Here is a 25,558-nt window from a genome sequence, read left to right as displayed (position 1 = left end):
GACAAGTACAGAGGCCTATCTTCTGCAGATAATAGGCAAATAAAGGTCGTTTCTATTAAGCAGCTGTGGATGAACAGAAAATGATTGCAATGAATGATGTCTCATTCTATTGGCACTTTCGAAGAGTAAGACCTTTCACATACAGCACACACCCTTGCTTTGAGGCTGTTACTCATCCTTTCTTTGCTGATGAGAGGCTACCCAGAGGCTACCCCACATTTCCAAGTTACACAACAGAAGGATTAGTCCAATGTCCCTTCTAGTCTCCCATGTTATGCAATTAAGAAGCTATGTCTCACCCAGATGATAAACTCCAAGCCTCCTAACTGCATCCTCTTGAGGGGAAGGCTCTGAGGTTTATCTGATGAGAGTTTTTAGCAGATCAGGCCTATGACTTGCCATGGGCACATCCTACTAAATTGCAGCAAAAAGTATCTCCTCTTTTTTACCACTGCCCTCCTGGATGGGCATTAAACTTTTATGCAAACAACTCTTGAGTCTTTTCTTTTCCCTCACCTTTATTGGGATTTAACTGACATATAACAGTTATAATTTTAGTGTTCCTCTTTGTTTTTTTTTTTTTTTTTTAAATTGCTTTCAGATTTAACACCTTTGCTTGTTAAGGCAGAACTCCCGCTGACAACACGCCTGGGCGCCCAGCAGACCACCTTCTCCAGGCCCATCGCCCCTCCTGAGGCCCAGTCCCCAGCCCTTCCCCTTCCTGCCTGCGGTCCTAGGCAGCGCCAGGCCCGGCCCTCGGCGCCTCCGGAGAGGCCGGCTCGGCCCGGCTCCTCCCTGAGCTGCGCGGGGAGCGGCCACTCCCTGCGCGCCCCGCCAGGCTCGGGTGGGGTCCCCGCTCCAGCGCGAAGCCTCGCCCCGGACAGCACCCCACACACCACAAGGCCGCGGGCCCCACCCAGTCAGTCCGCGTCCCGTCTAGGCCCGCGGAGCTCGGCCTCCGGGACGTGCCTCGGCTGCGGCTGCTGCGCCCCGCGCCTCCGGGACCATGTTGCGCTGGCTGCGGGGCTTCGTGCTGCCCGCGGCGGCCTGCCTGGAGGAGGACCCGCAGAGGCGCTACGAGAACCTCTTCCAGAAGCTGGACCGTAATGCAGATGGCGTGGTGGACATCAGGGAGCTGCAGGAGGGGCTCAAGAGCATGGGCATCCCCCTGGGCCAGGACGCAGAGGAGGTGGGTGCCTGCTGGGCGCGGCCGGTGAGCCAGGAGGGACTCGGGGGCGCTGCCAGCATCCAGGGCGCTGCCCTGGCTGTCAGGAAGAAGGCGGGACTGATGGGTTCGGAACCTCTGGGATGGGTCGCACAACCGATTACCCCATAACTTACTGCGTCAGGATCTGAAAGGCTAAGGGTGTTTTTCCAGGTAAAGTTAGTGCTGTGAAGACTCAGACCCGCTGTAGCAATTAAACTACTGCAATGCCTTAGAGGGAAGGCATCCTTTATCTTCCCCTTTGGCCTTTGCAGACATTTAATCGAGTTTTTTAGTGCTCAGTCTTTGCAAGCACTGAAGTTTTTAGCTGACTTCAGCGGGCCCCAAGTTTTATAAAGACACTCTTCGAAGCTGCTCTGTTAGAGCAGCTAGTTTTGATTGCTGTTTGAAAGGCAATCAGATGTTTCCTCCAGCTTCCTGCTGGAGGGAGGCCATGTTCCACTGTTGAAGACATTCTTCATGCCCTAAGTGCATAGATTGAGCTGAAGGGCTGGCACTTCTGAGTCATTTTAATTGTATCTCTAAAGTTCAGTCCGCTTAGTGGGTAGAGATATTTGGAACCTCTCCAACTCCAGTGAAATGTAAGAGGCCACTTTAGCATTCCCTATCCGTACAGGGGAAGGGATTAGGTAATTATAAGTGCCAACAACTGTCTTGTAGTATATTTTAAGCAACTTGTTCAATGTACTTAGTAGTTACAGGCCACTTCAGTTTACTGTTTTCTTGAGTCAGATTTAGTACATTTCATTTTTTAAAACTTTTGGTTCTGGGGTTACAATTTTGCTCTACCGTAGTGCTGGTTCTACTTAACCTCCACCAAACCACCAGTGCCAAGTCCCTCGATGCCTCCTCCTTCAGACCCTCCACCTTACCGGGTTTCCTCTGGTAACCATTAAGTTCTTTCATTAAGTCCAAGATTTAGTCCTGCTGTAGTTTGCCTGTGTATGGTTATTTATATTCCACAGGTGCATGAAACCAACTGATATCTCTCATTTTCAAGGTTCAGAATATTCATTTACGATTATATGCAAGTTTTGGCTATCCTTATGGTTATGTTCTTTATTTCATTCCTGATATGTACCTCCCCACCCCCCCAGACTTCCCCAGAGTTTGTCTGTTTTATTCATACTTTGAAATACTGTTCATACTTTGAAAGGACTTTTGGTACTTTTTGCTAATTGTCTGTTTTTAATTTTCTTCCATTATTTTGTGTCTTTATTTCCTTTTTTTTTTTTAAGTCTTACTCACGTACTCTCTAATTTCTTGACTTGAAAGCTTGTTTCATTAAATTGGAGCTACAATATCCCTTTAATCAATTCTTTAACTGCATTCCACAAGTTTGGATTTTTTATTTAGTTCCAAATAGCCTCTCATTTCCAATAGGATCTTATCCTTGATCCACAAATTAATTATACGGGTAGTTTAAATTTGCCGATACTGCATGTTTTTAGATAGATTCTTTGAAACTAAGAATAAACCTCTACAAGAGATCGATTAGGAAAAAGAGGGAAGAACTAAAAATTACAAATAAAAAATGTCTTTAGTTCTCCAAAAATTTTATTAAAACTAATTGTAAAATAAATCCTATAAAATTATGTGTATGTAAACACATAGGATGGTGTTTATCACTATGTTTTATATATACATAAAAAATTTCTTATATATACATCCATATACACATAGTATCACTCCCAGAAACTGTTAACTATTCCCAGCACTTGTATCTTTTTACATGCCTAGACAAGCTCTTAAGAAAATAAGAAAAGTCAAATCAAACCGTGTTTAGGGCTTAGATCTGCTTACTAGTAAACTTCCGGCAATCTTTTTAATCTCTGTAGTCTCAATTTCCTCCCCTGTGCCAGACATAACACTAGTACCTGTCTCATAGGTCACATTTATTATGAAGAATAAATCAACTAATATATGTAAAGCATTTAGGAAAATTTCTTGATACCTAATAATTAACTCTTTTTTTTAAAGAATTTATTTTTGCTTTTTTTTAAGTTTTTTTTTAAGGTTTATTTATTTATTTATACAAGCACTGGGTACAGTCAGAAGCATAGGAGGGCGAGAGAATTCACCAGAGCCAGAGCGGGGAGCAGAACAGGCAGAAGGACCGAAGTACACCGCTGAGGGGAGCAGCAGGCGGCAGGAGAGGTCTGTGCGCCATGTGGGACCCTCACCTGGCAGCCGGGCATCAAACCGGCGCTGCAGAGGCTGCTTGCAGCTTTGCAGCCCAGCGCTCAACCGCTGTGCCATTGGGGGAGGCCCCCTAGTAATTAACTCTTAACCTTTAGATTATTAATATCATTAGCTACAATCAAAATTGAAAGAAGAGTATCACAATCTCCCTCTGATTGTGGATTTTCCAACTTTATAATTCTGTTTTCTCTTTTATATTTGAGACTACTACTGGTGTATTCGAATTTAGTATTTTTGTATCTTTCTGGTGAATTGTTCCTTTTACCTTTATCTTTTTTTGCCTACTCTCATACCACAGTTCCCCCATGTTTTTCAAACATCTGAATCATTGCACTAGCCATATGTTCCCCTGCACCAGATTTTTTTTTCCTGTCACCACTGAAAATCTTCAACATTGTTGCTCCCATCTTGTGCAGGGCATTATCTTTCTCCCATGTTCCACTCTGGGCACTAGATCTGCTGGGTGGAAAGTGAGTGAGTCCTCGTCTTGGGACACTCCTGGTACTGAGTTCGTGCTGGTCCTTCAAGAGGAGGAATTCAAGATGGGATTGGGTGTGCAAAAGATTTATTGGGAAAATATCTGTGAAGGGTAAGGAATAGAGAATAGGAGTAAGTTGAAAACTTAACTTGTATCAGACCATGATGCAAGCTGACCCCTGTGGAAACAGTACAAGAAGGAAGGGTTGGTTTAGGAAGAACCTCAGGTCATTGTTCTTAGAAAGTCTCAATGAGGCTAAGGGGGAATCACTGCTAGGGGAGTTCTGTGTCTGCTGCCCAGTGTTGGGACCCTAATTGTGGCTCATCATTGGTTGGTGCTGCCCAGGGGTGGATTGGACTGGGTGTGAATCCTGCAGGAAGTCCAAAGGTTCAAAGGCGTGGAGGGCTGGGCTGTCACTCAAGCTGTTCTCACAATAGGTTCTCTTAGTATCTGACCTAGCGGCACAGACCACTCCTTGTGGCATAGAGAACCGCTTTTTTGTGTAGGTTTAGGGTGTGCTCCTGTATTGTTCTCAGCCTCTGTTTCTCAGGGAGATCAGTCCCCACTGCCTTGGTTGGTCACAACTGGTTTTATTTCCTTTCTTGACTGTCTATTTCAAATTCCACTCACACTCAGTTATGATCTCTGCAGGTCTTTGTCACTTACCTAGTGGTGTAACCCAAACCTTTAACCGAATTCTGGAGAGGTCTGAACTTCTCAGGTCAGTGTTACCACCTGTGCCCACTCACAGTTAAAGCTGGGCAAGGGAGTATCATGCGTCACCCATGGTGTCCGCCTGACTTCCACGCACACCCCTCTGTCTGCATGGGGTAGAAGCAGCTCTGACATTGCTGATCAGGGTGAATTTATACCTACTAAGTTCGTGGCTTCTTTTTTTGCCTGTTGATCCCTGGACCAAGGCGTTCTAAATGTCCAGGGGGTAGCTGTGGCTGGTAGTGCAGTGGAACCCATCCTGCATTTCCTGACAGGAGTATATCCTGTTTGGGGACCAGAAACTAAGCCTGTTGACAGCAGAATTGTGGGGGTAGGACTCAGAAAGTTCCCCAGTGGGTGACTGAGAGTAACAATGGGACTATTCCTATTATAGGAGCTGTTGTTGGGGTCCTGGATTTGTGTCCCCTTTCTATTGGGGGCACAGAACCATACAGAGGTCTCTGATTTAGTGCATAGACAGCATCTTTAAAAAATTTAACTTTTTTACATAGTTGTTCATTTTTGTACAGTAGTAGGTGTCTCCCCTCAGGAGTGGTCCCCACCACCATATCACCCGTGAACCATCATCATAGTCCCTTATGCTCTTCCCTCCCCTGTCCTGACCCCTCTCTTCCCCATCCCCTGCTGCATGTGCAGCATCTTGAAGGGTGACAATTGATCTTTGCCAAACATTGTTTCTAGGTGGTGCTGCAACTGTATTTTCAATAGGCTACTTCAGCCAACTGCTTCTGGATGACATATTGTGTGACATGGCTGGCGGATCCTTTGGTCATGGAATCTCATATACCTCTAACTATAAAGCAGATACCCTGGTCAGATGTTATATTATGTGGGCATTTCAAGTCTATGGATATTCCAAAAGCCCCCAGAGAGTGGTGCCGAGACCTTTAGGGCAGGATAGGGTCTCCCCTACCTGGGAGAAGGATCTATCCTGTGGGGATACCAGTAGTCCTGGTATGGTAATGGTCCTGGTATGGTCCTGGTAATGATTTTGGAAGATTACTCTGGGTGGCTGTGTGGGATATAGATGGAGAAAGAGAGGGCATTGGAACTGTAGCCAATCAAATACTTGGAAATACTTGGTCAATCTTTATGGGGGAAATTTCAAAGGCATAGTTCAAGGGTTTGTGTAATGTCAGGGTTTGGGGAAATTACTGAATTGAGCATCTCGAAGTAAGAACTGTGAGGTTTAAGGGAGGGTTTCATGATAATGATTTAAGACAAAGACAAACAGAAATATTCACATTGAAGTGAAAGCTCGGTTTCATCTGATTTCATCTATTCTCGTTTCCAAGCTTTTGTAATGAACTCAGCATTCAGAAGGCAGCACATTTCTATTTAAGTTCCTTCTGCATTTCAGTAGATAATATTTGGATATAAGAATAGAATGTAGGTTATAGGTATTAGGAATATAAAATGTTTTAGAATGTATAACATTTGTAATTTTTGTGTTTTCTCTGACATATTCTAAAATCTGACGTTTTTCCTTTTTTATTGCTGAAAGAAGGAAGAAAAAGGAAAAATGCTCTAAGAATGAAACACTCTCTTCACCTTGGTGGCAGTCTCCCTTTTAAACTTTTTTCTTAAACTCCAACATTCTTTATCTGTGATTGGGCGACAACTAGGTATCCCTTTATTTTTCTCTCTTTGGCACTGTTTTCATTTCCCTTTTTTTGCTTGGTATGTTATTACTCACTGTTTAAGGGCTTAGCTCACATGCATGATCTTACTCCAGCCCAGTTGGAATTATTATATTCCAATGAAGAAATTTAGAAATAAACTTTCACAAGAAATCATTCTGTAAGGGTATTATCTTACTGCTTTTGACCAGTGAGTTTATAAGGCTCATAAGGAGTCCCTTGACATATCTCTGTTTGCTAGAAATTATGAAAACAATGAACGAACTTGCTGAGAAAGTTTGAGGGCATTATCTGAAACGTGGACCATCATTTCTATGATGTTAACTAGGGCAACGTATGTGTAGTGGCTATTGTGTACTGTGGAATCAGGCCACTGTTCACATGTTTTCATTATTTGCTGGACTTGTGGCCTTGGGGGAGCTATTTACTGACTGGAAAGCTCAAAAGTAAGCTAGGAGTGGTAAGAGCTACTCAATAGCTTAACACAAATATTAAGTTCATTCGGTTGATGTTCTGTGCACCACCAGGCACTACTCAATGAGCTGAGAATATAGCAGTGAAGTAGACCAACAGGGACCCTTCAACTATGTCCCCCAAACTTTCCCTAGAGGAGGTCTCTGTGTGTTGGGTAATAAATCATAAGTAAATAATGAACAGGGTGATTTCAAAAAGTAGAAAGAACAATTCAGCAAAAGTAGTTGCCTTTTCAGTAGATGAGAGTATCAACTGGATGTTTTGCTTTCTCCCATTAGATCTGTGCTATCAGTCTGTCTGTCTTACTAGCTTTGCCTTGACTTCTGCCTTTTCTACTTGGCCTTATGGACACTTGTGCCCTGTTTGTCTTCTATAACTCTTGGCCGCTATTTGTATCCTTTGCAGCATGCAGGGAGAGACCATTCCCTGTGCATTGTAAAAATTCCCTGTTGTGGGAGAATTCATTCTTTTTGGGGGGGTAGGGGTGAAAAATGTTCACTGTATTAATTGGGATGGCATTTACATGGATATAAATATTTGTCAAAACTTACTGAATTATACATTTAAAATATGCACCTTTTACTGTATGTAAATATCTCAACTTTGAGAAATAAGAAAGTTGAAAGTTTTTATAAAAAGACAGCTTTCCATCATGTTCCACGTATGAGGCTAACATTTTGAGAAAGAGGCAGGATATTTGAAATTTTCAAGCATACTTCTTTAGACAGAACAAGGATAAGTCTCTCTGGTATAGAAAGTTATATTTTTGTGTTCATTTAGAGAAGTCATTCTTGACTGGGCCAAAGGACCTCTTGTGAAACAGCATTAGACATTGCCACCACCCAACAGCTCTGGGGGGAGGTGTTTATTGCGAAGTCAACGCTAAGAACTCAGAATTAACCGTAGTACAGCCTCCTCCTAAAAGGAACCCCATGGGTATTTCAAGGACATGTGATGGTTTTCTTTATGTTGTCATTACTTGACATCTTAAGTGAATAGAGCAAGGATCGACTAGCCAATGACTAGATTACATTTCCTTTATGAATTTTCAGGAAAGAATATTTTAGAGCAATTTTAGATTCACAGCAAAATTAAGAGGAAGGTACACAGATTTTCCCTGTCCTCTTTGCCTCCACACATACATAGCCTCCCAATATCAATCCTGGCAGCAGAGTGACGAACCTACCTTGACACAGCACAATCACCCAGTGTCCATAGTTCATATAGGACACACCCCTGATGTTGTCTGTTTGTGAGTTTGAACAAATGTATAGGTACATCTTTGTAGCATCATACAGAGTTTTCTCACTGCCCGGGAAAGTCCTCTCTGCTCTGCTTGTTCACCCTTCCACCTACCCCTCCAACCCCCTGGCAACCACGACTTGTGTATTGTCTCCATAGATTTTCCATAGAATGCCACATAGCTGGAGTCACACAGTGTGTGGCCTTTTCAGATTGGATTCTTACACTTAGTAATATGCATTTGAGTTTCATCCATGTCTTTTCATGGCTTCAGAGCATGTTTTTAGTACTGAATAATATTTGGGTGTGCCCCAGTTTATTCACTCACCTTTTGAGTGACATCTTGGGTTGCTTTCATGTTTTGGCAATTATGACTAAAGATGTTATAACACCCACATGCAGGTTTTTCTGTGGACTTAAGTTTTCAGCTCTTTCGGGTAAATGGCTGGGTGCATGATTGCTAGATGATATAATACGAGTCTGTTTAGTTTGTAAGAAGCTGCCAAAGTTATCTTCCAAAATGACTATGCCATTTCGCATTCCCACCAGCAGTGAATGAGAAGTCTTGTTGATCCACATGAACATCAATATTTAACTTTTAAAAGAGCACTCCATATTTAGTAAAATAAATGATATAAAAATGGAACTTTTACTGTGAAATTGCACCTCCATATTTCTAATGGCACAGGATGAGGCACCATAGGTAACATTCAGGGAAGCCAGAGTCCACACTGGTTCTAGATATTAGGGTGAGAAGCCATTGGCATTATCAACATATCCTGGCCCTCTCTGGAGCCCCAGCAGACTTAACTCCTGCTCATTTGAGACTGTCCTCCCCAGTGTGATGCCAACATTTGTAAAGCTACAGCTGGGGCCCTGGCATTTGTAGCAGCCCAGGTGGGCAGATCTTCCTTAGCTTCTCAGTTTTTCTGAATTGCATCAACCATATAAGAATTCTTAGAAAAATGTGACCGAGCAACTTTTAAAACCTTTTGGACCTCTACCACCAGTTATTTTGACCACACAGAATCTGTCCTAATGCTCCTCTGTCCACTTTTCTTTAAAAAGTAATTTACCTTTGGAATCCTGTGCAGAGGTCTTCTGGAAGATTCTGGGGGAAAAAAAAGCAAGAGTGGGCTCCTATTGAGTTTCTTGCAGTGGGTTAGGAACTGAGGTATATTACCCATTGACGTAGAAGAACAACTGGAATTCTATGTCCTCCCAGTTTGGCCACGTCCTCAACATGGTCCCTTCCAGCTCTACCCAGTTGTCACAAATAACAAGGTTTCATTTTCTTGTTCATAGCTGAGTAGTATTCCATTGTGTATATGGACCATGTCTTCTTTACTCATCTGTTCTTGGGCACTTGGATTGTTTGCATAGCTTGACTGTTATAAATAGTGCTGCAGTTGACACAGGATTGCATGTAACCTTTCAATTACTATTTTTGTATTATTTGGGTAGATACCTAGAAATGGAATTGCTGGATCATATGGAACATCTATTTTTAAACAAAATACAAGTCTTTGAGATGAAATTTCAGTATACTGATGGGGTCTTGGAATGCTGTGACATTTCCTTATGGATTATGCACATTGGTACCAATGTTGAATACTCAGGAAGTAATTTACAGTTGTAAATTATTAATTTGTAAAAGTAATTAGCAATAATTATTTCCAGTGACAAAGAAAATGTAAGTAATAATTTATGGTATTTTAATTAGGCTATGTTGCATGTAAGAGAATACCACTTTTCCCTTTTATTTTGTTAATGTATATTCAATAAGAGTTTGAAAAAATGAACCTGTCATTACTGGAATACATTTATATTATTTATTTTATATACATACACACACTATCCTTCTTAATATATTGCTAGATTAGATTTGCTAACATGTTATTTAAGAATTTTGCATGTGTTTTCACTGATGACATTGCTTGTAATTTTCTCTCTTGGGAATGTTTTAAAATTACAAATTAAGTTTATTCAATACTGACAGGACTACCTAGCTTGTCTAGTGACATGAAATTTTTAGTAAGTTATTTCTTTTAGACTCTTGTCTGTTTTATCTTGATTCATCAATTTTATCTGATTCATAATATATTTATTTAACATTAAATATATTATGGTGTCTCGTGGGCTTCATCTTTACTTTCTGAGTGATTATTTACTATTTCAGGGGTTTGTCAATTTTATTGGTTTGAAAGGTCACCTTTTGCTTTTTTTGATTCTCTCAACAATAGATCTTTCTTGTTACTAGCTTTGCTTTCTTCAACTTTCTTTTGGCTTTTATTTCTAATTTCTTGAGATTGAGTTTCAGTGATTCTTCTCGAATCATGCACTTAAACCATAAATTTCCCTTAGGTTTTTGTTGCAGCTCATGAGGTTCAGACCTTTTTTCTCAGTCCAGGACTTGGACTCAGAGAGTAGGTCCTCCAATACCTTGTTTCCATTCAAGGTTGTTTTGGTACATTTATGGGGAAAAAACAATCCCAGCAGATATTGAACAAAATGACTTTATTCTACTTAAGTACCTGGTTTTATTACACAACCATATATGTAAGTTGTTTCCAAGAAACTGTCAACTTAAATGAGGATTTACTGTAACGTCCTGCCATAAGAAGGTATAATTTTCCCTGAATAGCATGACTCAAAAACCAATAGAGTTTATAATCTTTGGGTGGGTGATTGCCAGTGTCTTAATAGACAGAAAGTTTATATTCTGTGTGATAGTGGAAGAGAGTTTACATGTACTATCAAAACTCAATTTTTTTCCCTCAAAAACAATAACTTCCATTATTAGTTATAGTTTGATAGGACAGCTTTTTAAAATTGAGCATCACCTTAGAAAAAAGGATAATTTTGAAAGTCAAAAGGAAAAAACACTATTTTAGACATTTAAATACTATGTTAGGTTAAGTGTCGTCTATCTGTATTTATAAAATACATGTCAAGAAATTTAGGGTGTGATTACAGTAGTTAAAAATGTCATATTTGGGGGCCTCCCCTGGTGGCGCAGCGGTTGAGCACTGGGCTGCAAAGCTGCCCGCAGCCTCTGCAGCGCTGGTTCGATCCTTGGCTGCCAGCGAGGGTCCCACATGGCGCACAGACCTCTCCTGCTGCCCGCTGCTCCCCTCAGCAGTGTACTTCGTCATTCTGCCTGTTCTGTTCCCCGCTCTGTCTCTGGTGAATTCTCTCACCCTCCCGTGCTTCTGACTGTACCCAGTGCTTGTATAAATAAATAAATAAATTTTTAAAAAAATGTCATATTTTGTAGAAATCAATGCACCATTTGTCTAAGAAAAATTTAACTGAAGACCTGAATTTTTTTTTTGCAGGGGAATAGTGACTTTTATTACTGATCTTTACATACTGAATAATGATATATTTGATCTAAAATTGGTATTTAATTTTTTATAGGAAAACAGCCAATCTGTTTGAAGTTTATGTACCAATAATGCAGTGTTTTAGTTAATAAAATATCTGTTATTTAAATTTTTTATTATTCATTTATTTTCTTACATGATTATTTCTTTTTTTATAGAAAATTTTTACTACTGGTGATATCAACAAAGATGGGAAGCTGGATTTTGAAGAGTTTATGAAGTACCTTAAAGACCATGAGAAAAAGATGAAATTGGCATTTAAAACTTTGGATAAAAATAATGATGGTATGTTTTTCTTTCCTATATAGCACCAGTTTTGAAGAAGCATTTTTCATGCTTCCAAGAGTGAATGCATATTTAGTCTGTCTTTTTTTAAAAATGATAATTATGTCATTGGACTAGGGAATAGGCCTGGGGTGTCTCAGCCTTATCCCAACCTCCAATATCATAGGCACATAGCTGGGAGCAAACCAGCCACTGCATACTGCTTTGCCTGCTGGGACTAAGAGGGGTGGGTGGGGATGGGGGTCAGAGGGAAGAGCTGCTCCTAAGCTGGGAAGCAGCTCTTCAAATACACTGGTCAAGAATGAAAAGAGGACCCCACACAGACACCGGTGAGGCTAGGCAAGGAGTCAGCATTTATTGATTAGTGAAAGAGCAAAGAAAGAGAATCTGGGGAGATCTCTCTGGGCATTTCTTTTAAGAGAAAGCCTGAGGTGTGAGGGCTAGGGGTTTATATAGATTTTTTTTTAAAAGTTGAATTTTTAAAACAAATTTATTTATTTTTGTGTAGAGGAACTGGGTGTAGGCCATAGGTGTGGGGTGAGAGGATTCACCAGAGGCAGAGTGTGGATCAGAACAGGCGGATCTACTGAAATACACTGCTAAGGGGAGCAGTGGGTGAGACAGGAGAGGTCTGCTGCACCCTGTGGGTCAGCTTCCTGGCCAGTTCCTGCTGCGGTAGTTGCTGATAGCTTCTTAGTGCTGACTCTTAACCCCTTGTGCCACCAGGGAGACCCCACAGTCTGACATTTCTAAGGGAAAAATGTGTGTTAGCTAAGCTTCATTCAGGCTTAGCTAACACAGGAGCTTCAGTGCTCTTTGTCATGCCTGTTAATGTATCAACTGTATAGATTAAAGTGTCTTTATACAGAAACAGACATGAAACAAGGTGGTGTAATGATAGGTTAATGAAAATGTATGACCTGGAGGCTCACAGGACTCTAACCTTGTATTTCCCATAGGAACAATGATTCATTTTTTGCTAATTTATTCACAGTGACCTTATAGAATATAACTATTGTGTCTAATGAGGATCAACTGTAGGTCTTATTTAAGAGTGTAGTTATAAAAGGTACTGTGTGGTATTTAAGGAATTTCATTGCTAACAAAAATAGATGGATGCCTCTAATTGTCCTTACATTGTCCACATTCTCCTTTCTTCTCAAGCGAATGTTTCCAAATGCTGTCATTTCTTTTAAGCCTTTTTCTTAAATGAAATCTTTCTTTTGTCTTTAGATCCTGATGTGTCTGCTGTGTCAGGGAAATGCATTGCTACCTTCTCAAATAATTATGTTCTCTCTTCCATCATCCTACCATTCCTGCTCTTCATTTTTATCGCTAAATTTCTCAAAAGAATAATTCATACCATGTCTTCTTTAGTATTTTCCCTGTACCCTTTTAACCCAGTACAATACATCATTATGCATTATAAATGCCTTCTGATTTACTGAAATGTAGAAATTAATATATTTAATTTAAAAATGAATAGAGCCTTGTTTAGTTGAATTTGCCTCAATGTCAGAGTATCTTGATTTGAATCTCAGTTCTGGTTCTTATTAATGTTATTTGGTAAGATCTTGTGGGCTTCCAGGGTCTTCTTTTCATGGAATAAAGGCTGTTACGATTTATGGATTAGGTAATGTTGTGTACTTGTTTAATGTGTTGGTGTTTGTTAAATTTTGAGTTGGTTGTGTGTTTTTAAGCAAATCTTCAACTTACCTAAATTCATAATTATGCCTTCATCAATTCAGAGTATCCTTTTATAAAGTCAGCAATTTGAAATTCATGATTTCAAGGTCCTTAATAGTTCTGAATCTCTTTATTTTCTTTTAATTTAAAGGAAAAATTGAAGCTTCAGAAATTGTCCAGTCTCTCCAATTACTGGGCCTCACTATCTCTGAACAGCAAGCAGAGTTCATTCTTCAAAGGTAAGTCCTTTGCCTTACTCAAAATTGCTTTTCAACTTTCATTTTAATATCCTACATTACAGATGTATGTTTGTAAGTGTGGCTTAAAACAATTGCCTACACCCTGCCTTTTCTCATGGCAAGCATTCAGTATCATTTTCCCCTTTTTCTTTTCTGTTTTTTTTTTAAAGATTTATTTTTATTTATTTATGCATACAGGAACTGGGTTGTAGGCCAGAGGTGCAGGGGGTGAGAGGATTCACCAGAGACAGAGTGGGGAGCAGAACAGGTGGATTTACTGAAATGCATTGCTGAGGGGAGCAGTAGGGAGACCAGAGAGGTCTGTGTGCCATGTGGGTCAGCTCCCTGGCTGGGATCAAACACATGCCAAGTGACTGGCAATAGCTTGATAGCGCTGAGACTTTAACCCCTGCACCACCAGAGAGTCCTCCCTTTTTTCTTTTATAAGTCAGACCTTTACTGACTTATGCTTTATCTCACACTGTAGAGAAATAATCTCTGAAGTGTAAGTGCCCTTGAAGACTCTTTTTTTTTTTTTTACAAACATACCATAGGGGCTATTTTTTTTTTTAATGACCAGAGAAAACAGAAAAGGGTGGCTTTATGTTGAATTTTTCAACAGTAAATCATATTTTTTGTGTGTTCAGAATTTATACATGGTAAAATTTTAAGTTAAGCCACTCAAAGTATAAAAGTTGAGTATTTAACTTCCAAACCAGAAAGGGAAGAAATGGAATAAGAAAATAAATAAACAAGCTTGAAAATCAGACAGTCCAACAAAGAGGAGAAAGGAAGGGAAAATAGACAAATAGGAAGCTGAAGGTAACATGGGAGAAACAAATTCAAATGCAATGAAATACCATCAAAATGTGCCCTGCAAAAAGGTTAAGTCTTACTTTCCTTCATCCCCATCATTTTTTTTTTACCAGTCACTGATAATTTTCTTACATTAGAGAAAAATGGGGAAGGAAATTAGTAGCATGATTTGAGTTTATTTCAACACCACATCCAAATGCTATTAACAGAACATTAAGAAATACCTTTCTGAGCCATTGCAAGAAAAAAAATGATCATAAATGCATTCATTACTTCACCCCATATTTTAGCTTCCAACTTTTGTGTTTGATAGCTATTGTCTTAGAGTTTAACAGAGCACCAAAAAGTAGTCTTTTGTGAGCGCTCTGTAATTTTGGGGTCCATTTTTATCTAAATGGTTAAAACTTTCTCTTGGACCATCAAATGCTGTCATTTCCAACAACCTATTGTGAAGTGGGACTTTTTAATTTAATAAGAATATAAAGTTGGAAAAACAAGTGTTATTTTGCAATATAATTATAATTAATGTTAGTTTTATTTATGCATTTTGCTTTGTTCTTAAATGAACTTTTTGTTTCTAGCATTGATGCTGATGGGACCATGACAGTGGACTGGAATGAATGGAGAGACTACTTCTTATTTAACCCTGCTACAGACATTGAGGGAATTATCCGTTTCTGGAAACATTCTACTGTAAGTATGTTTTAGGTATTAATTTTTACTTATTTACAGCAGTAAAACTATAGGTATAGTTAACACCTGAGAACATAGCATTTATTACTCAGGGTGTCCCAGTGCTGGTTACTCCTAGGTTATAGATTCTGTATATATGAGAGTATCTTAAAACCCCAAGACTACAGAAACATTGCAATTGTAATAGCTCTTTGGATCTTCTTAAAACTTGAAAAGGGTACTACTTTTCCAATTGTAGATAAACTACCCACCTTTGGTTGGCAGTAAGTATTCTACCACAACAAAGTATAAAAATGATTAAACTTTCATTTTTTTTATAGATACATTATTGCCTGAATAATCTTGGCATATCATGGTTTCTGAAGATCTATCTCTTTGGTCAGTAATGATGACCAAAAATCTCTTCTGAAAATTTTGCTCTCTCCAACTGCCTAGATTTATGTCTGGCATAACACGCTTGAAGTAATAATTATGTGGGTTAAAAAAATCTTCTTGGTTCATCTGCTCAGCATTTCCCACCTGTCTGCATTCCTTATTTCTGTCAAATTTTAATTAATTAAATCTCATTAACATTCTGCTAAAACTAACCGGTGTAAATGAACTTCAATTTATTGTGCATTCTGCTCCTGAAACTGATACAGGGCAGCAAGGGGAACTAAAACTGGCCAAGGACACTGACCAAATAGTTACCAGTTATTTTCTGAGTTCTTCACTCACATGCACAATTGCAAGACTGCTCAGGCTCAGTGAACCATAACAATGGGATTTATTTAACAAACCAGGGAAAAATAGAGTTACTGAGGCCAAAAATGGCCATTTATCTCACCCAAAGCAGTGTCCAGTATTTTCACGTCCTAAGCAAAAGCAGCTAAGATGGTGTCTCCCCACCACTGTGGGTGAGGAGCTCCTCTCCTGAACAATAGGCCACATGCCCAAGATGGCATCTTCCTGCTTCTGCTGACCTGGAGCACATGGCAACCAGACTCTAGGCCATGTTCCAATTCACAAAGTCCCCAGAATACATAACAGGAGACCCTTCTGGAGCTGCCAAGATGCCCCACCACAGTACCAGACAAGCGACACTCAAGACAGCAACTGCAGCGGCTGAATGACCTGACAAACGGCCACGCTTACGCAGCTCAGTGAGACTCTGGCTCTGGGCTCCGGGTCTTTGCTTTCTCTGCCAGGCTGTAACAGCAAAACCGGGAACAGTTTCAGTTACTCGGGTACTTGCAAAGCTTCTGGACTTTACCTTTCTGAGGTTGGCTGTGGGAGGCCTCTCCACATTCAGAGGCCTGCAACAGCCTTCTGGAAGATCCACGTGGTGGGGAACACAAAATCCGTTGACCCCCAATTGCTGAAGATCTGAAAATTATTGAATCTTGAAGACTGAATGAATCTGAGTTTCTCGCCCCTCCCCTATATTACCTGTCAGTCCCTCCACCCCAAAATTCAGTACTTTTTAGCATTTTCCCTGGGGCTGTCAGTCCTCATCAGCAACCCCCTCCAGGGTGCACCACTTGTCTATGGCTTCACCACTGGTTATAAAACCAACAGGAATTTTTTTTTTTTTTTCCTAATGGACTTATTTTTTTCTACTTATTCAGGAGTTTCAGTAAATTTTAGATGTGATAAATGAAGCCTAGAGTTCATGTTGCTACTAGTAAAAATGGCTCAGCTTACATAGAGCATTATAAAATTGTTGATGATTAGTGTCTTTTCCACTATAAATGTGAACTAATACTCCATTAAAAGTTTAGTTGCTTAGGTAAATTTTGTACATGTGAAATTGTATTTACATAATCAAATTCTTACTGTATCTTTGGGTATAGCTGGTTAACAGTTAAGGCTACAAACATGTATCCATTTTATTGAGAGTGAAATGAAGAGAGGGTTGCAGCTATAAAATAGCTTTACCCCTGCATACTGTAAGGAAATAAGTAAATCAGGCTATTTTTCGCCTTCCACCTAACAGAGCCCATACCTTGAAATGCTGTTTTCCACCATTCAGACATCTAGTAAACAACAGCTGGGCCTTGCATTTGCAACAATGTATGGGTTGTGTGGCTGTGGGCACTTAACAGGGTAAAGGGGGCTAGTCTGGGAGTTGTGGTTATGCTTCTCAGTCTTGGATTAGTTTGTGCTCTGTCTGCCTGCCTGTGTGTATGGTCCTGGATCTCAGCTTTAAAGGACTGCAAAAATCCGCTGAAGGCTCCAAATTCTCTTTTCATCTGCAAGAACTGACAATGAGCCTACCTGAAATTGAATGGTTGCACGACACGTGGTGGAGACAGCAGGACAGTTTGACACAGATGGATATGGAGTCCACTGAGACCTCGGGAGAGATTGAAGGGTGGCCGGCCACCAGCAGATGGTACCCGGTGGCCAGTCTCCTAGCCCAGTGGGCACCTCCCCAGGAATGGCCAGAGGTAGATGGAACCCCGTGGCAGTTGGAACAGGCCCTGTGCAAAATAGAAGGGAACTTGGACAGATACAGTGCCCTTGAGGCAGCAGGAGCTGTGGGCTGGGTGTTCCTTACAGCTCTACGAGTATGTGCGTGCAGAGAAGAATCCAAGGTCTGGCAACTGCTGGATGAGACCCAGGCCCTGCAGAAACGTTTGAGGTTTCTTGAGAAAGGGATCCAGAGAGACCAACCCACTACTCCAGAGACGCCGGGTTCCTCCAGAGAAGAGGAGGAGGCTGGCCCCTTGCTCCAGGTTTGCCCAGTGGTGGCAGAAAAACCTGCCACTGCAGAGACATTAGGCTCCCCCTCTAGAGAGGAGAAGGCTGGTCCCAAGCTCCAGGCTCCTCAGGTGGTGACAAAGATGAAGCACCAGCAGCCTGTGGCCCCAGAGGGTCAGGCTGCTGGGCCACCGCAGATGACAGAGTTCACCATCTATCACCCATACACCCAAGTGGGACCGATGGACTTGTGTAAACAGCTCTGTGAGGAACCAGAAGAGCCCCTGGCAGCTTGGCCACAGTGTTTGTGGGACCGGGGAGAGGACAGAATCATTGGCACAGCACAAGAGGTGGAGAAACTGGCTTCAGTGACCCTGCACCCATTGTTGAGACAGCAGCTGCAGAACAGCCAGCGGTGTGTCGAGGGTGATCACGCGCCATTGGAATGGTTAATGGCTGCTGTGAGAATGGTATGGGCTGATGCGGGAGATGTGCTGGAGACTGTGAGTAAATGGCAAACATACACTGAGCTTGTACACGAGCTTTGTGAACTGGGAAGGCAGCAGGCCATGTTCAGTGTAAACACTCATGGCCTTGATAATGAGCGTTAACTGCTGGGGTGAGGGATTTGGGATTGCAAAGGCCCCTTCTTCCTCTTTTGCGTCCCTTATGGCGATTCTGGCATCATGATGGCCATCTTGGGTGAAGTTGAGAGCTGGAGCTCTCAGAAGGGAATACAGGTAGCTGTTGAGCAGCCAGAAAGGATGCCTAGGAGGGCAAACAAACGTCTTAAGGTCATTAAGCCTCTTAAAGTCACCTGTGTCCAAATAGGGCTCTACTGAGAGCAGGTGTAGAGTATGAAATAGATGCAGGGCCCAATGCATATTTGTTAGTGTTGTGGAGGCAATTGGGAGAGGACCAGCATACACTCCCATAAAATGGGCTGCAGAGAAGGAAAAAGCTGGGGACTCCAGGCCCCAGGTACATGCTATGCGCCTGGAGGACCATTTGCTGCTGACCCCAGCCCCAGGGGGAGGCCCTGTTCACTTTCAAATAGCATGAGGGCCGTCCTCAGGGCACAGGTGGGGACCAGAGGCCATATGTAGAGCTTGCTATTCATTGGTCCCCAACCATTGTGCAAAGGGTTTTGGCCTTAGATATGGGGCCAGAGTGTACTCTGTTATATGGAAACCCAGAGAAGTTTCAGGGGTCTGCTTGTTACACTGATGGCTTGCTACAAGGCAGGCAGTGGGCATTCACAGTGCTTTGGCAGGGACACCTGCTTAGCCCTACTCTGTGCCGTGGGCTGGTGGCAGCTGAATTGGCCTGGTGGGAGAGGCCATCCTTGGTGCACTGTACCATTCATTGATGACATCTTGTGGACCAGTGATTTTTCCAAATCTTGTAGATTTGGAAAAGGCTATACCTCTCCCATGGACACACCTGAAAACTGGGCGTAGTTGCATTGTTACAGTTTATATTGCTTTGGCAAGTTATGGGTATAGTGTTCTACTCTTGCAGAAAATTGATATGTAGATTGTACTGAAAAAAACCCTGATGGGGTGGAGTGTAAGGAGAATGAGTAAATCAGGCCATTTTCTGCCTTCCATGTAACAGAGAGCCCATACCTTGAAATGCTGTTTTCCACCATTCAGACATCTAGCAAACAACAGATGGGCGTTGCGTTTGCAACAATGTATTGGTCGTGTGGCTGTGGGCCCTTAACTGGGTAAGGGCACTTAGGCAGGGGAGTTGCTGTTCTGCTTCTAAGTGTTGGAGTCTCTCTTGCTGCCTGCCTGTGCACACGGGCCTCTGTTTCTTCATTAAAGGCCTGCAGAACCCACCTGAAGGCCCCAAAATCTTTACGCTTTGAGAACTAATAATAAATCTACCAATCCTGGGATGATTGCATGACACATACCTATAAAATCTTTTATACCAGAATCATTTAAATAATAAAATTGTGAAAACATTATCTATTAAAGAGCTTCATTTCTCTTGCCATATTTGTAATGTTTACAATAGGTTGGAGTCTGTATTGCTTTAAATTGTTTCTCCCTGTTAATTTCTTTTTTTATTAATAAATTTCATTTTTATATTCCCCATACAATTGCAACCCCCTTATTTTGACCCCAATCCCGCCCTCCCTACACCCACCCCGCATAGAGTGTCTCTGGTTCATAGTTGTTTGTTGATTTTGATTTTCACTTTCTTATCTCCCTGTTAATTTCTATACCTATCACATGTTTTAAATGGCAATATGTTTATAAAAATATTTATAGATGATCTGTATAGAAGTTTGGGGTATGTACATGCATAGCTGTAACAACTTTTATTTACATATTTACAGCATGTATCATGATGTAGAGTACAGTCGATATGATTTTGAGATAAAGGGAGTATTTTTGAGGGATTGACAGCCAATTTATTTTTGCAGCTTAAAAAAAGGATTCACTATATCTGATAAAATGCTGCTCTTGTATTCTAATACCAAGAGGAGAAAAGCAACTCTGAATCTACTGAGAAAAAAGTTGCAATTGTTGGTTTTGTAAAGTGTAATTACTATTGGTTTTCATTGCTTCTGATATGATACTGTATTTTACTTAGTGTGAATAGACTATTTATTTATATGCTCAGATTGGTTCAGTATACTTTTTAAGAATTGACATTGTTTTAAACCATAAGGAAACTTGCCCTCTCAAACACACACGAATGCACGCATGCGTGCATACACATGTACACACCCTTCTCTAAAATTACATGCCTTCTGTAATGACCTAATTTTAATTGATAAAGCATGGGAATCTCTTTTCCGTTTTCACAGGGCCTTGACATAGGCGATAGTTTAACTATTCCTGATGAATTCACTGAAGATGAAAAAAAGTCGGGCCAGTGGTGGAGGCAGCTCTTGGCAGGAGGCGTTGCTGGTGCTGTCTCTCGAACAAGCACTGCACCTTTGGACCGTCTGAAAGTCATGATGCAGGTGAACTTGCCGTGTGTCTAACTTTGTCCTAAATATCCTAAAACAATAAGAAATATGGTGCTTTGAAAATGAAGTTTTAAGATTTCTCAGTCATCATCTCTCTTCTTATCCTTAAGAAAAGCTTTATTTTATTGCTGTTAACCATCAGTTCACTTCATGTAAGTATTTCATTGTTCTAACAAAACTTAAATTGTTGGTTCCTAGGTGCAATGAACTTTTAATCTTTGGCATCTGTGACTATTCACATATTTTAATTAAAAAAGTCTCCAGACATCATTATATAGCGTTCTTCTTAAATTATTTATATATAGGATAGCTTATATAATACACTTACTCTCAAAAAATTTCTTTATGAAATCTTGTAACAAGGAAAATTTAAGTTATTTAATTTAAAAATTATTCTAAAGCTGAGGTTAGCAGAAAAAGACCTGTATTCATAGATTGATATTGCTATTTGCTATTAGTGTAGCCTTGGCTGGTTAGATTGTAAAGGAAGAGGGATAGGGAAAGAATTAAATTTATTTTGTGCTCATCATAGTAACCCATTACTTCTTTTTTAAAAAATATTTATTTATGCATACAAGAACTGGGATACAGGCCAGAAGTGCGGGTAGTGAGAGGATTCACCAGAGACACAGTAGGGAGCAGAACAAGTGGATCTACTGAAATACACTGCTGAGGGGAGCAGTGGGAGAACCAGGAGAGGTCTGCCGCACCATGTGGGTAATTCCCTGGCTGGGGATTGAACTCATGCTGCAGTAGCTGGGGATAGCGTCATAGGTTGTGTCTTAACACCTTGTGCCACCAGGGAGGCCCGTAACCCATTAATTTTTATGGAAACCCAGTAAGGTAGGTATTTATCCTCATACTATTCGCAGAGAACCTGAGTTCCAGAGACTTGAGTAACTTTTCCTTTATAATAAATAGGGTGAAAAGTGAGTATATTTGACGCCAAAGCTCATGGTTCTCATACTGCACAAACTCCCTGGTCTCATTTTCCTTTGTTCTGGAATGGGAATGAGGATAACTAACAAGGGTGATAAATGATAGAAGGGACGTGAAAATATATGATACATGGGAACACCCTACTGAATATAATAGTTGCTTTAAAAATACTTCTAAAAGTTGTTTTTGTTATGACTATTGTCAACCCTCTTTTATATCTGTCCTTAAATTTCCGTACAAAATGAGAAATGACTTCTGACAATATTTCAAACTAGCACCTTTTTGAGTGTACCTCAGTCTCAGAATACACTTACAGGTAAAACTATCACTTTAAAGAATGTAAGGAACAATAATTGGCTTTGAGAGAGCTAGAATGGGCATTTGTCTTTATCATAGTTTATTGTGAAGTTTATTTACGATGAAATGGATATTTGGACAACATTTCTGCAGTTCAGAACACTTTTGCTTCAGTAATTCAGTAGAAGGACTTGGATACACTGGAAGCTTTTATGCTCATAGTTGTGGTTTATTACAGGGAAAAGATACAGATTGAAGTCAGCCAAGGAAAGGAGTATATGGGACTGCATCTGAGGAAGTGCCAAGTGCTGAATTTCTCTTGTCCTCTCCTTTAGAGTCATGACGGGTTATTTTCCTGGAAGTGATGTGTGACAGTATGCAGAGTTTTTTGTACTGATCAAGGAGGTCTTTGTGCCTAGGGTTTTAGTGCAACTTGATTACATGCTGCTGTCATGGTTGCCCATAGTTTCCAGCCCCTCCCACCCTGACTTTTATTTTTTGTAATAGTCACTCATTCTGTGTAAGCCCAAACAATCAGAGCATCAGATTTCTTTAAAATTGTTACTGGTTTATTAGAGTTAATCAGTCTTTGCAGAGAGGCATTCATGAGGCCTAGTATGTTTGAGAAACTATCACATTTGTAGTATAAGCCAAATAGTTCATCAGTACTAGTTAGGTAGTTGGCACTTGTCTTGAATTTATTGTAGAGAGAGGCCTTGAGATAAGCCAAAGAAGGTGCAATTGTTATATTTGGTGTCAGACTATGTGGATTCAAGTGTCTGTGGTTCTGGAGTACATAACAATTCAAGCTATGTTCAGGCCCATTTATATTTCATGTTGCATTACTTCTTGAGAGGAGAAATAATATATTACCTGTAGTATATTTAAAAAATTTTCTTAAATTGAACTTGTTCACATCCTAAAGGGTGTTCCAGATCCTAATAATTGGTTCATGTTGTCTTACGAGTGGTACTCATATTATCAATTTTGATTATCCCTACTCCGCTTTTCCACATTAAAAATACTGATTTTTCTTAGTTTTAAATTCAGACTCAGGCCTCTAAAATGGTGGTAATATTTTTTTCCATCATTATATAGTTCCTAATATTACTTTCTACTTTGAAATGCCTCTTCTGGCAGTAATAAACAATATTGAAAAGAGAGTGGTTTTTATGGTTACTTTAGAAACGGGAACAATAACTTGCCACCAATATTTGATACCATTTTACTTTTATTTTTAGGTTCATGGTTCAAAATCACACAAAATCAGCATATATGATGGCTTTCGACAGATGGTGAAAGAAGGAGGCATCCGCTCCCTCTGGAGAGGAAATGGTACAAATGTCATTAAAATTGCACCAGAGACAGCGGTTAAATTCTATGCATATGAACAGGTAATTGTTATCACCTGTGGGCTAATTAATATAGAGGAGCTAACTGATTCAGTAGCAGTTAACATACAGTATATTTTTGTTATAATACATGATGATTTTCCACATATATTCTGTGAGCAATTTATCCTTCAGGAGATTAGACTGGATAAATTCAGACATTCCTCATGACTAAATTGTGAGATTCTGAATTTCATATTACACGATAAAGAGATACTTTTGTATTGTTTTCTAAGTAACTCTTCAAGGAAAGGTAGAGTTGTAGCTTGATTGTTAGGGAATATTTAATTCTTGAGTAACTGAATGCTCTTGGGAAGATTACAAAGTCTAGTGGTGTCTTCTTGTTTGCTTAGGAAACAGAAAAACAAAATTGAAAAAAATTTAACTTTTGGGACTTTAATTTGAGTCTGTCTTTAAGAAGAATATTTTCCTTGTGTGAATGTTTGAGAATTAAGCATGGGCTAGCATTTTTTTATACCCTTAGTTTAGTCTGACCTTGTACTTGGATTTTATGATAGGAAAGCTGGAGAATAAAATAAAAAAATAAATTATAGATCATTATTTAAGTATGCTAGAAATTTGGTATTTTTGAATGTCAGTATTATAAACAAATTGTGCATTGTACTTTATTGTCATTTTCCTGGACACTGTCAACAGGTATCCAGTCAGGTTCTTTCTTGAGCCCTTTTTGCAGTATTCTCATCTTGCATGCCAACTTTTATTAGAGATAAAGAGAAAGCTCTCTGCACAGTATAGTGAAATGTTCTTAGTGTCTGTCTCTCCCATTATTTCTGCTCATTTAGTTCCTTCCAGCTGGAGTTCCGAGCATCCATTAGGACTCTGTGAAAGCATTTCCTAAGCAAAACCAGTGACTCTGCCCAGCTTTCTTAGAGCACTGAATTACAGACTGTCCAATTTTCTATTGCATAAAGAAAAGTTCAGAGACTTGTAATTACTTTGAGATAAATATGATGCTATATATATTCTTAAGTTTCCCCATGTGCATAGCTAGTTCCCGTCTAGACAGATAGGTCTTATTTGTGACTAGTTTAAAAAACTAAGAAAAAAGGTATTTTCAACCTGGTATGTAGTGTTCAAAGCCCTGTCTCCGGATGCCATCACATTAGGGATTACCACTTTGATAGGTGAATTTGTAGGGGGACATACAATCCAGTCTCTGGCAGTTATCTGCATTCACTGAAAATTTTATTTATACAGTACAAGAAGTTGCTTACTGAAGATGGACAGAAAATAGGAACCTTTGAACGATTTATTTCTGGTTCCATGGCTGGAGCAACTGCACAGACTTTTATTTATCCCATGGAGGTAAGTACCATAGAGAATATGACAGCGTTAGTGATGTTTGTACTAATTACCAATTGCTGTGTAATAAGTTACCACAAAATTAGCAGTTTAAAACAATATGCATTTATTATCTCACAATTTCTGTGGGTCAGAAATCCAGGAATGACTTGGTTGGGTGGGTGCCTCTAGCTCATATCCCACCGTCAGGATGTTAACTAGGGCTGAAGTCACGGCAAGATTCACCTGGGGATGGGTCTGCTTCCAAGCTCACTCACTAATTTGTTGCATGGCAGTTGGTCAGAGCATCAGTTCCTTATCACACAGGCCTCTCCATAGGCTGCTTGTTATCTCTGCAACATCGTTATCTGGTTTCTCCAAGTCAGTAATCTGAGAAAGAGAACACAAGTGAGTCTCCCAGATGAAAGCTGCAATCTTTCATCATTTCTGTTGTTTTCTGTTGGTCTATCCCTGGAAGGGATGGGGCTACACAAGGTGTGACTACAGGAGGCATGGATAGTTAAAGGCCATCTTGGAGGCTGGCTTCCAAAGTGTCAATAAGAATTGCAGTACCCATTCTATTCTGCCCCAAAGAGTTTTTCTTTAGAAATTTAAATTTCTAGAAATTTCATAATGGAGCCTCAGGATTTGATTAGATCATAGTTCTCTTAACTTGGCCCCTTCTCTTAGAGCACAGGTTGACAGACCATGTACCTGTAGACTGTCTTGTACAGCTCTTGAATTAAGAATGGTTTATACAATTTAAAAATGTGGTTAAAAATCCAGAAAAACAAAGAATATGCAACAGGCCTATAAAGAGCTATTGTATACTGTCTGACCTTTGCAGAAAAAAATGT

The 25,558-nt window shown here is 40.2% G+C and overlaps 1 protein-coding gene across 1 annotated transcript in view; it reads left to right on the top strand.

Annotated features, from left to right (window-relative positions):
• The first annotated feature begins 963 nt into the window (after positions 1-963).
• Positions 964-25,558, top strand: part of SLC25A24 (solute carrier family 25 member 24) — a 33,451-nt gene continuing 8,856 nt past the window's right edge. The window contains exons 1-7 of the mRNA XM_037499153.2: positions 964-1,189; positions 11,541-11,667; positions 13,505-13,592; positions 14,990-15,101; positions 20,608-20,766; positions 23,250-23,402; positions 24,618-24,725. Of these exons, the coding sequence (XP_037355050.1) occupies positions 1,007-1,189; positions 11,541-11,667; positions 13,505-13,592; positions 14,990-15,101; positions 20,608-20,766; positions 23,250-23,402; positions 24,618-24,725 (930 nt within the window). The 5' untranslated portion in view covers positions 964-1,006. The remainder of the gene's footprint in view (positions 1,190-11,540; positions 11,668-13,504; positions 13,593-14,989; positions 15,102-20,607; positions 20,767-23,249; positions 23,403-24,617; positions 24,726-25,558) is intronic.

Source organism: Talpa occidentalis, unplaced genomic scaffold, assembly GCF_014898055.3.
Source record: "Talpa occidentalis isolate TD23 unplaced genomic scaffold, MPIMG_talOcc4v2.1 talOcc4.9, whole genome shotgun sequence".
Taxonomy (NCBI): domain Eukaryota; kingdom Metazoa; phylum Chordata; class Mammalia; order Eulipotyphla; family Talpidae; genus Talpa; species Talpa occidentalis.
The sequence above is the reverse complement of the archived record's forward strand: the minus strand, read 5'-3'. Positions and strand labels throughout refer to the sequence as shown.